General features: G+C 40.9%; 1 protein-coding gene across 1 annotated transcript in view; it reads right to left on the bottom strand.

The window, feature by feature from the left end:
* Positions 1-1,341: 1,341 nt before the first annotated feature.
* Slc1a2 (solute carrier family 1 member 2) overlaps positions 1,342-12,505 on the bottom strand; it is a 115,177-nt gene continuing 104,013 nt past the window's right edge. The window contains exon 11 of the mRNA XM_026405123.2: positions 1,342-10,538. Coding sequence (XP_026260908.1) covers positions 10,467-10,538 — 72 coding nt within the window. The 3' untranslated portion in view covers positions 1,342-10,466. The remainder of the gene's footprint in view (positions 10,539-12,505) is intronic.

The following is a 12,505-nucleotide window of genomic DNA, read 5'->3' as shown; positions in this document are numbered from 1 at the left end:
AACAAGAATTCTAGAGAACAATTTAATGAGTCTAGGCCATCTGCAGTGGGTACCCTGAAATGTGGAAAGGGATCTCCCAGTGGCCTGCATTCACCACACGCACATCTCGCCACGCTGAGGGGATCCCGCTGTTGAAGACCACGCATTTCATTTCTCTAACACAACGTTTCCCTGCTTGCCACTCAGTTCCATAACTATAACTTCCCCCATACTGGAGGAAAGTGGGCTGCGCCGGACCTACTAAGGAACCATGTTTTGTGAATTATCTTTTGTGAATGATGTACGGAGTTTCCATGGCCTGATAGCCACTAGAGCCCTTTGCCTGCTACCCCCAGCTTTCTTCCTAGGCACCTGGGAAGGTTTCAGTTCCTCGGCCCCTTGAGGTCAGGCAGAGCTGTGTGACTTGCTTTTGCTATTGAAATATGAGCAGAAGTGAGGTACATATGTTCACGGGGAAGCTCCAAGAGTCAGTCAAGGATCCTCATGTTCCTTTTTTCCTGTCTTGGTAACTGCAGGAGCATGGAAATGGAGCCGCCCTTACACTTCTGGCCCGGTTTGGGGGTGTTCTTCTTCCCCACGCCATCCTATTCCACCCCACCCCATCCCCACCCCCCAAAAAAGTTCATGTGCTGGTAGCTTTGTTCCAAGTGTGGGTTTTGAGAGGGGATGGACTCTTTAAGAGGTGGAACCTAGTGGGAGGTAATTAGGTCAATGGGGAAATCACCTTCAGAAGGGATTAATGCCCACCTGCAACTTGAGTTGTTTTCATGAGAATATGTTGTCATAAAGCACATGCTTGGCCTCTTCTCCAGGTTCCCCTGGTCACTCTTGCATGTATTTCCTCAATGTGATGCCATCTGCCATGTTATGATGCAACATGAGGCCCTTGCCAGATGTGGACACCCAAACTTGGACATGTCAGCCTCTAAAACCATGAGGCAAAACAAACCTCTTTTTCTTATAAGGTACACAATCTCTGGTATTTTATTGTAGCAACACAAAATGGACTAAGACATTCCCTGGGGATATCAAAGAGCAGATATCGCCCAGCTTACTGGTGGTAGATATGTTACTTGAGTAAAAAATAAACTTTGGTTGTTTTAAGCCCCTGAGATTTGTTGAGCTAGCCCTTACTAGCTCGTTCACTGATTATATGCCATTTTTCCCCCAAACTACTAACTTCAGATAATTATATGTAACCCCACCATGTATTCTAAGCTTCCAAGAAAACATTCAGCATATTATAGCCTTCGGTCCATGCATATCTTCAGAAAGACCCTTTCTATGTATCCAACAAGAAACTAAAGTGGGAATTGAAGAAGAAGCAACCACCAAGAGAAATTGAAGTCCACATTTATTGATGAGAGATATATACACAAAAGTTAAAACACTTAGTGAAATATTGGATTCACAGGTTATTTCCAGCATATAAAGAATATCCAGTTGTTTTACACATGAAATGTTACATTAATCAGTCCACTCCAAAAGAAAGCTTGGAAAGCTAAAGGCGAAAATGTAAGACCTCAAATCCCCAAAATGTGCTTTGCCAACAAGGCATTTCCTACTACCATATGTAACAAACAATCCCAAAATTAGTTGAAGTTTTATCTTTTTGCATTCATTAGTACCACGTGCTATAGATGTTGTATGCTACATGACTTCAGACCAACGGGGATTGTGAACATGAGGGAAACTATGATTCTTGTCTTGGAGTTACAAGAATCTTCAGAGATAATCCTGGCTCAAGGCTTGTTTCTTTCTGCAAGTTTTCAATCTGAATTGGAAGAAGCCACATTTTCAAAGAAAAAAAAAAAATCTGTCCAACCACTGTATCCCCTCACTCCACTTAATCTGCAGAAAACACTGCAAATGAATGTGCTTCTATGCCCTTGTGAGCTCAGGCCTCAGTCCCTTGAGAAAAGAGAGAGGCACTCAGTGTTCCCCATAGCACATTGCTGTTTCTTCTCTGTTCTTAGGGAGGAGAAAGGGATTAGAGGAACTACAGAACTCCTAGCATGGCATTTAGTGGAAATTAGACAGAATGTGTGTTTTCAGAGACAAAGGTGTAATTGCATTCATTAATCTCATCTTCAGTCATTCCAAACATACACCCGAAGCCTACTGGGTGGAGGTCAAACTCCCTTCACATATATGGGAAGTTGGCCCTCAGCAGTCCCCAAGACTGCAAACTGACTGACCCTGTGCTTCTAGGGCACACTCTTTCTAAAACTGTGCTGTTTGATGCCCAAACTGTGCTTTTGTGGGGTTTCACCTGAATGGCAGTTAGTCAGAAAATGTGTTTCCCATATCCTCAATCAAAAGGCCAAGGGAGACTAGGCTCTTCAGAACCTTCAGAGCATGCGCATCGTGACTGAATATTTGGCAACCAGAGAGAATGACTCTTCCCTAAAGACACGATGCTCACATGCTTGGGAGCCTACCGACCTTTTGTCTCCATGAGCCTGATCCACCAGATGCAGGAGGACTGCAGGTGAGTGTCCTCATTCTGAACCTGCCTAAGCCAAGGTAATCAAAAGCTCCCCCACTGCATTCACCGTGTATTATACCGATATCACATGACCTTCCCTAAGAACCAGACCACACATCTGACCCATCCCTGCTCTGAAAAGTGTATTGACAGAGGTGCTGGACACCCACAGACCTTCACACAATCATTACTAGAAAGGATTTATAGAGAAGTTCTTCATTCATATATATCCTCAAATGACATTGAGAGGAGAAATGACTCATTGCTTCTAGCTTCTAAGAAGAAAAAGAAGGGTTTTTGAAACACAAATCAACATGTCTAATTGCATTTAGATGAACAGCCAAAAATAACATTTAAATTAAATTACAATACATCTATACACCATTTCACTGAAATTACACTTAGATACCTACATTATAGCTACACAAAGTGCTTAGGCACTGTTCTTCATGCGTGAACCAAGTATCAGCGTGTACACACAAGAACTTCATGCTTTGACAGCTAGCTGTACTTGAAAACAGATACAATCTTAGCCAGTTGAGGACACATCTAATCTGTGTGCTTAATGAGGAGCAGGTTCAACTACACACTAGTATGCTTTCTATGTGACTGGCTACTTTTTAAAATGGGAGAAAAAAAAAAAACTAATCCTACCACCCTATCAGAAAGTATGTTTGGCAGAGGAAAGACACCTCATCTTTTCAGTGGCTAGTGATTTACCACTTCCGTTTTGGGAAAGTTACATAGTTTGTTATTCACCTGAGGACAAAAATCTACCTGGGCTTTTTCTAAACAATTTCAGTGTGACTCTAAGCTCCCACCTACAGCCCCCAGTGACACAGCATTGCTTCATTGTCAGTATTAAAAAAAAAAAAAGTTTTCAAATTTTCCTTAAAAATATGTGCTCAATTCATATAACAATGTGATATTTACTAGCATTTCCCTTAGCAAGAATTAACTGCAACAAATAGCTTTCCAATTTCCTTCCTAGTACTCAGTCTTTGCTACTCAATGTTTTCCTAAGCCAAATCTCATATAAACATTTAGAGGTAGGGGAGATTCTGATATAAAAATGATCCTGCTATTATCATCTTGCCTTTGATCATCTTAAAGACCATCAAAATTAGAATGCTTAGCTGGAATAAAACAAGGCCTGGTGTCAAAAATTCAAAATCAGCACCATTCCTTGAGTGAGAAAGATTGTTTAGATGCACGTCCTAACAATCTAAGGCATTTGAGTAATTCTTTGTTCTTCATAGACATGTTCATTGCATTGCTAAGAATGGGTCCTTCGATTTTTGAAATGTGGTGGTATACTCAGGAAAGAATTGATAGCTCTAAATTGCTGTAGAAACTTCTTGTGCTCTAGTTATAATTCTATATATGTGGTTATATAGAAAATACCATAAGAAAATATCTGTCTGCAAAATTACAGATACTAAATAGATTACTTCAGTCTATACTGAGTTCTTTATGATTTCTGTAGATACAAATGTATAGCATTATGGAAGGCTAAATTAATATTAAACATATAATTTCCATGACTATAAATACATTTTCTCGTGCTTTTATAAATAATAGCAAAGAGGCATGGGGATTTGTTTAAGAAAAAAAATGCAAGACTGAGCTAAAGTGATTTGTAGTTTTTGGGGTGCAATACTGATGAGAGGACAATATATTGTCCCTGGTACCATAGATTCTTACCAGGAAGACAAAATATATCCGCTGGCAGCAAGATAAAATTAGATTCACAGTGTGCCAGCTCTTTCCTCAAACTGTAGAAAACAAATAGAAAAGGAATATACAAAAATTCTCAAAAAAAGTAGCTCTTTTATATAAAAATCTCTCTAGTGATCAGATAATCTGATCTGAGTTGTGCAACATGGAGATAGAATGCTAAGCTCTTCCAGGGAGAGGAGGACAAGAGGGAGTGAAGGGGATCTGTAGAAGAATTTAGATGCCAAAGGATGAGTTCCTGCTCAGGAAAGAAACCCTCATGGAGCGATAAGCCACCCAAGAGACCATTGTACATCTCAGAGGATCTATCTGTCCCATGCGGGGGGAACCTCAGAGATGTGCTGGACAAACTTCCTTCATTGGTGAGTGTATCTGCCCCCTACCAGGGGCTATTTCCAGGCAGGCTAACTGGTACCTGGGAGAAGAAACTGTGACCCAGAAGTAGCAAGACTCTGACTGCATCATATCCATCTCCACAGGGGAAGATAACGAGGGTTCCAACCCTCACCCAGGGTTGGTGGATGTCTCCCAGGAGCCTGGGACCTGTGGGTACACATTGTCTAGATCAAGTGCTGACTCTGCAAAGCAGCAAGGTCTGTTCCAGTAGTAGGTTTCATTTTCAGCACAAAAAAAAGTCCCTGAATAATAACCAGGACTTTTAAAGAATATCAAAACAGATACTTGGCTCAAGGGCTAGAAGGTGAAGCAAGGCTGGACACAGAGACAGAACCTGATTAGTAATTATTCAGGATATTATTTAGAATGAATGGAATAGGACCTGAAGGGCTTCTTTCACTTTTTTACGGTTTCTTAAATGGGTTGATTAAGAAACTGTTTATCTTGCTGCTTTTGCATCAGGTCTTCCATGTTAATGGAAAAAAAAATCAAAGCAAATGATAATAACAAAAATACTCAATCCTTTCAGTCCCAGCTTTGTGTCTGTCTCCCCCAAATGTGGAGAGTTGAAGCCTTTTCTATCCAAAAAGGTAAGTCACCACACAAGAAATACAAACCCTACTCTGTATTAGCAGAGTTTGGAAGAAGGGCAAAGATGCCAGCAGTGGCCCACTGCAACAATAGCAAAAAAGTGCAAGAGGTTGCTTCAAGGTCGTGGCTTGTGGCATGTACCTTGCAGACCATGCACCATACCCCATCCACTCAGAGACTCTGCAGGCATCCAAAAGGGTAATGATGGTCTGTGAAGTTAGAGGTTCTCGACTGTGGTGATGCCCGCGGGGAAAGCAAACCAAGCAGAAAATTTGAAAATGAATTCAATAAAATCTCCCTGCACATCTCTCCAGAGAAAAGATAGCCCCACTTACTTGTGAATGGATGTGCATGTCTACACCCACGCAGAGCAGGCAAGGTATTTACAGACAGTCACTGTGATTGTGTAAGTCTTGCACCAAATTTCATGAGTGTTCAAGTTTATTTGCCAAAGGCTCCCAAATTCCCATACTGGGTTGGCAATTAGGACTGTCTGGAGAAAACTATGTGGTTTGGGTATTTGGAGTGGGCTCTGTTGCTACAGCAGGGATGATGCAAGAGCTTGGGTACAGCTGGAGACAGGTCCGGTCCCTCCTGCCGATGATGGCAGCATGTTCCCTGAGCTGAATCCCTACTGCTATTAGGAAAGTGAGTTTAGGTAAAGGGACTTTTTACAAAATGTTTATCAGGGTCTCAACACATCAAACTGTAGATTGACCTGGCCACCTTTCAAGCTTGTAGGAAAGCATAACATGAATTCAATTTCTCCCAAAGGGGATAAGAAAAAAACCTAGACTCTTCATTATCATGGGCCCCCCTGACTTAGAGTGAAAATACGTATTATTTTATAGTAGTAAGCCTCTTGTGAAAGAAGAAAATAAAGCAGAGATTGTAATACCGTGGATTTGTAGGATTGAAAGGGGATTTAAATCATTTAATCCAACCCCTTCACTTTTCATATGGGAGAAAATGAAGCTTGGGCATAAAGTAGCTTGTGTAAGACATTCAGCTAAAGATGGACAGAGTCTAAATTAAATATTTCCTCCACGAAACCATGTTGTTTCTCTCATCTCTGTCATTGCCTGAATTAGTTATTTTATGCTATGAAATTAGATACTATTCAATTAAGATTCCCTGTTATCTGCTTGAAAACCAATCTTTATACTAACCTGTATATATAGTCACTTAATTGTTTCATAAGCATCTAAATAAGAGGAAGGACGAGGAAGAGGGAAAACTGGATTTTCTTTTAGGGAAAATCATAAGCTAATGTTTCATGAGTGTCTTTGAACTCACTCCACTTAAGGAGAACCTTCTGACTCTAGTGCCACCTACCTGACTGGCACACAGTGACCCTTCTTCTAGAGTTAGCCAGAACCTCCCACAGATGCTGAAACTATTAATCTTCTCTGACAACTAGATTTATAAAACTCTCACTTGAGTCTTTGCTTTCAATTAATCTTCTTATGCCCCTAGATCTAGGATTCTTATTCAAAGAGTGAGTATTACAATAACTGAAAATCCCATTTGGTGCTTTATCTTTGCCTGGAATGAGTTCAGCTGGACATTATACAAAGCAAAACCAGCAACCCAGACAACTAACTGGTCCTCAGAGTTCAAGAGCAGCAAAGTGGGAAGAACCACCCTCCCCCAGGGTGTAACTGCTGTGCACTTTTAGTCATCAAATCAGGCAAAAGCTGTCGAGACTTGTTTTTTTAAGAGTGAGAACCAAGGAGAATTATCTCTGAGCATGTGCATACCTACATGGATTTATTGCTGTACTCCATGGGAAAATATTGCAAAGGCAGAAGCCTTAATTCTGACAAAGGTGAAAAATTATAACAAACTTTCAAAGGGAAGTGTGATATTTGCAAAAAAAATATGACAGGAATCGTTTTTCTTTGGGGGACCCAATAGAGAAGTTTCCCAACCACTCAATTCTGAAAGGGCCTCTTGACTAGAAGTACTTGCAAATGACATCGTTCTTCATGCATGAGTGGAAATGACCTGAGACCCAATCAACCGGTCATTGGGATTCCTGGCAGCACCTACCAGGAATTCCCCCATGAACAGAATTCCTCCCAAGCCCTTTTCAGCATCCACAAGTCTAAAGCCAGGAGGCAGGCATTTTGGCATGTTCTCTTTAAGCTTTTGTGAATAACCAGGCTGACTAATGGGTAGGAGGGGAAAATAAATATTTGTCTTTTATAGGAAATGGTAACTGCTACAGGCAAGGACATCACAGCCTGCCTCTGTATCCAATAGGAATTTTTTCAAAATGGAATTCAATAGCTTCCTAAAGTCACTTAACATCCTTTATCAAGGAACTGTGCTCTTAGATGCAGATTTCCTTATTTTATTTTTTTACATAGGTCAGGAGCACAATCTTGAAAAAAATCTAGGGTCAAACATTAGCCTGAAAGATAAGCCATCCTTCTCATTAACTGATTTGGATCTCCTGAATTATGGTTAATCATTAGGTGATGATTCTACTTGGGTTTCCCAAAGGGTAAACTGAGAAAAAGAAGGATTGATGTCTACGTGGGTGGTTTTCTCCTGAAATAATTCTGATTCCTGCAAAGATCAAATGACCCTACAACAAATGCTGTTGCCAAAGCTCTGACTCACAAACTTTACAGGATGTGGTATGTGTCCCTGTCCTGCTGTGTCCATTTGTGGCTATGTAACATTTATGCTTCATCAAACATTAACAGACTATTATATGCATTCATCTGTGATGGCTCTATTAGAATAAATCTCTACATCTAACTGACAGGTATCCCATTTAGATAAAGGCTATTAGAGGTATACTCTGGATCTGTTCGCACTGTTTATGGCACATATTCTGGGCAAGAGAATCCCTAATGGGCATGGCATGGGAAGAATGAATGAGGCCTAAAACACCACAGGATATAAGTCACATGACAACTTTACATACATCCTGGAAATTCAGGCTAGTCTTGAATTTGGTCCATTGTTTACTTTTAATGATTTATTGAATTTACAGATAAGTGTGATCTCCTGAGTATATTCTCATGAGACAATGCCTACAGCCTCAAACCAGAAAAGCCTGCTTTGTAAGGCTGTCTCTTGTTTCTTCTGAACACATTATCCCCTTATCTATTCATTGGTTAAACAAGATAGCAAGAAAAAAGCTGAGGACAAAAGAAACCAGATTGATTTTCAGGCAGGACCTTGAGACGACCATCCTGTGACCAATGCTTTGAAAAACCACGTTAGCCTGTACCAGTGACACCCAATGCTTTGAAAAACCACGTTAGCCTGTACCAGTGACACGTTGGCCCTCTACAGCAAAAAACAGCAGGCTCCTAGAGGCCTCGCCTGGATTCTTCTACTTGGTATAAAAAAAGCTCTTGGGATTACCACTTAGAGACGATCCTAAACAGTTTCACAGCTAAACCCTGGGACTGTCCCATTGGCTGCCGGCCTACAGGACATCTGCTATAACGGAGGTACAGTCCACTACTACATTTGAGCATGTCCTTGGCCACCCTGTTGGTCATCTAATGGAAAGGAAGACTCACATCATTTTTTAAAAATCTGCTAATACTGCTCCATAGTGATCTTTATTTTTTTTTTTAAAAAAATAGGGTTTAAGAGACAAGACAGGCAGAATCTCATAATCTTTTGTAGGTTCCAAAGCTGTCCTATTTGGGAGACAGAAGTCACAAGCAGTAGATAACTAAGGGTAGGTGATTCCAAAACCACCTTCTCCTCAGAGAATTGGGGTTCTAGAACTACCACAGCCCTCTGCTGGCCTCGTATGACACACCCTACTCCCGCCTGTGGACCAAGGTTCACCTTCTCCTTAGAGTCAAATGTGCTTTACTTAATAACTCAAGTCCCCAACCCCAGCCACCTTAGAGGAATATTGTGGGTGACTCAGTAGGAGACAGTAGCAGAGGCATTCAGCCTTCAGCTCGCATAACCAATCTTTAAGGTCATGCTGGCTGCCTACCACAGGCAAGGCACTGGGCTATGCCAATTAGATTGTGGATTCCTTCAGACTCCCACAGCCTTGGAAGAGATTCCATCTGGGAATCTGTGTGGAGCCTCCTTTGTTGCCACTCTGTGGTTCAAGGCTGCCTGGACTCTGCCATAGGAATGCCACCTGTACAGGATTGTGCGTGGCTGTTTGTTTTCTGTTCCATTCCCACTGAAGAGGAAGACAGGCTCTGCTTCCAACTGTGTCCTGTAACTGGCTTTATGTGCTTTGATACAACAATAAGCTCTCTACATATTAGATATAAGTGCCAAGATATGGTATGGAAAGGGGCATGGCCAACACAAGCATCCTCCGTGTGCCAGGAGGACAAAATGAGAGGCCAGCTGGGTGAATGTGATAGGAGCAATTTGGGAATGGAAACTACCTTTCTGGTTAGAATCCCAAATGAGAACCTTTTGGGAAAAACAAAGAAAGCAAAACACAGATGGAACAATCTCACTTGATTTCACTGTGTCAGGTGAGCGCATAAATGAATTTGAATATTTAAGTCTGATTAAAATCCATGGCAACTGTGCTCCCTTAATTTTGTCAATAGATGCAGTGGTTATGCACAGGTGTTCTAGAATCTCCAAATTGCATGGGATGGAGAGGCAATAGGTTCCATGATCAGCCACACTGAAGCGTGTGGCTTCCACTAAAATTCAGGAAACATTTAACTTAAAGGGTGCATGAAAGATAAACTGTCCAAATTCCCTAAGAGATATTTGCTTTTAGTCTCGACATGTGCAAACTCTACAAGACATTGAAGGGGAGTTACTTCTAGAGGCTTCTAGCAGAATCTCTTGTGCTTAACAAGGCAAGGTATGAACACTTTAAGGAATAACACACCATGTGCGTTCGTTGTCCCAAGTCCCTGGAATGTACCACACTGCTTTTTGTCATATCCCCTGGGAAAAGAATTTCCACAGTTATGCATCTTGAGAGGAAAAAAAAAAAAGAAACTGGCAAGAATGTGTCTTCAATTCAGTGTGATTCCTCCAGCAGCATCCATTCAAACAATAATAATACAAGTGAGCAAATTAGACGTTTATGAAGCGTTATTTGGCAAAGACACAGCACCCTGCCTGTCAGCATGACTCACAACAGCTCCTTTAAGCCTCAGCTAACAGATTAAGTAACATAGAAATATATGCATTTTTTTTCCTTTTAAAAGAAAGCTTGTTGATATCATCTTTACCATAAGGTACGCTGGGGAGCTTAGTCAAGAATTTGCTGAGAATCATATCCTTATTTTTCACGTTTCCAAGGTTCTTCCTCAACACTGCAGTCAGCTGACTTTCCATTGGTTGCCAGAGTTACCTGAAAATAATTATCATCAGCATCCAGCTTATAGGCCAAGAACCAGAAAAAAAGGGGGGGTGGGAGGTTATATGGAGAAGCACTAGATCTAGGGTTGTAATACACAACTGAGTATTGTTTTTAAAAAGAGTTCCTTCCAAATTGATTTTTGAACCTGTCTTGGCATTCAGAAGTGACTTGAGAGTTAAAATATCACAAGTATGTAGGGATTACGGATGTTTTGCAATTTGGGGGATAGCTCCTAATACAGTTTTAGGATTGTGGTGTGTCTTGCTATCCGCAGACCCATCACACAGTAACATAATTTTAAAACTACAGTGAGTGCCATGTGCTACTCCATACAACCACAGAGAGAAAATTCCAGAACTAGACAGCTAGTTTTACTCATGCATGTGAAAAGTTCAGTTACAATGAGGCCAGGTATATTTCACACAGGTACAATTTTGGTTTTTTAATTAATTAAATAACTTATTCATTTTGTGGTGATGAGGATAGAACCCAAGGCTTTACACGTGCCAGGCAAGTGATCCGCCACTAAGCTAAATTCCCAGTCTCTGCTCATTTTAAAAATCAGAAATCATCATGATTTGGCCCTACCAAATAAGCTATCTTTACATTTAAAAAAATTGTTTTAAGGAGAGGGGAGGGAGTATTCAAAGCCTGAGGTCAGTCATAATAATTCAAATTATTTCAGTGCAGACATTTAATTAATCAAATATAATTATTAGACCATCTATATTATGTTTTCCTGGCTCAAAGCAAACTGAACCCTTAGGCAGAACGGGAGGTTCTCCCCTCCACTACTAAGCAGTTTTCCTAGCTTACCTTCTGTCTGTCCTCAACGTCATGTGCAAACTTAAACCCACGACTGATATTCCACATAATGGAGAGACTGGATTTATGGAAGCATTAGAATATGGAGACATGACAAATGCAGCAATGTTTGAAAGAAATCTGACCTTCTTACCCAAGTGGAAATGAAATGCATGCATCGTGAGCATGCAGCATGCTGGGAACAGAGAACCAAGCGCCCTTGGCAAACCAAGCAAATAAAAATAAAAGCCGTTCATTCCTCCCATCCCTATTAGCCAACCACCCTTTACCATTTTGTTTAGGAAGTCCATGCAGTTAGCAATGACTAGGCCACATGCAGTTATTCTGATTAAAATGTAAAAGCTATCACATAACTTCAAGCTACTATTACCAGGCAAGAGTTGAAAATAGACCAACATGACATAACAATACTTGAAGTGGCTAAAGTTTTGACCAGAGCTACAGCAAATTGGTTTCCCCTTCAGTGAACTGTCAAGAAAGTCTGCCAGGGACAGACTGGACAAAGCTGGCTATTCACTGTGACCTTGAATGTGCTCATTTGGCTCTCAGTGATGAACCAGATCAATAGCAGTGCAAAATTATCAATCACGGTGTGGTGCCTTTGTAAGAACCAGACAGAACTTGGAGGAGGTAGGGTTTTGTTTGTTTGTTTGTTTTGTTTTTATGTTTGTTTTATGTTTGTATGTTTGTTGCCTATGCTTCCAGAGGAGCTGGGAAAGGATTTTTTTCTGGCATTTCCTTTCCTGGCTGAACTAATGAAAGTTGGGACTCCACTCCCTAACCCATTTTACCCATCTGTGGTCCAATCAATTGAGGATAGAAAAGAAAAAGGGGAGGGTTTTTGCAGGAAACATTTACTTTTCCCATGCTGGCTTAAAAACTGAGGAGACTGAAACTGACTAGAAGAAAGTTCAAAGGAATGAATAAGTATGGCCCAGATATTGTGAAAAATGATGTCCACTCATCTCCATCGCTCTGACTACCTGCTTCTATGTCAGTGTGAACACAGTTAACTGACCTGGAGAGAGAGGAGCCAACTTGCCCATCCCACCAAAGGCTGAGGACCATCTCTTCTTCTCTAAGCTGAACCCAGTCACTTTACTAAAAATGCAAACAGCTGAAATAGTTATTAA

Source organism: Urocitellus parryii, chromosome 4 (genome assembly GCF_045843805.1).
Source record: "Urocitellus parryii isolate mUroPar1 chromosome 4, mUroPar1.hap1, whole genome shotgun sequence".
Taxonomy (NCBI): domain Eukaryota; kingdom Metazoa; phylum Chordata; class Mammalia; order Rodentia; family Sciuridae; genus Urocitellus; species Urocitellus parryii.
Note: the sequence above shows the minus strand (reverse complement) of the source record. Positions and strands in the feature narration are given on the sequence as shown.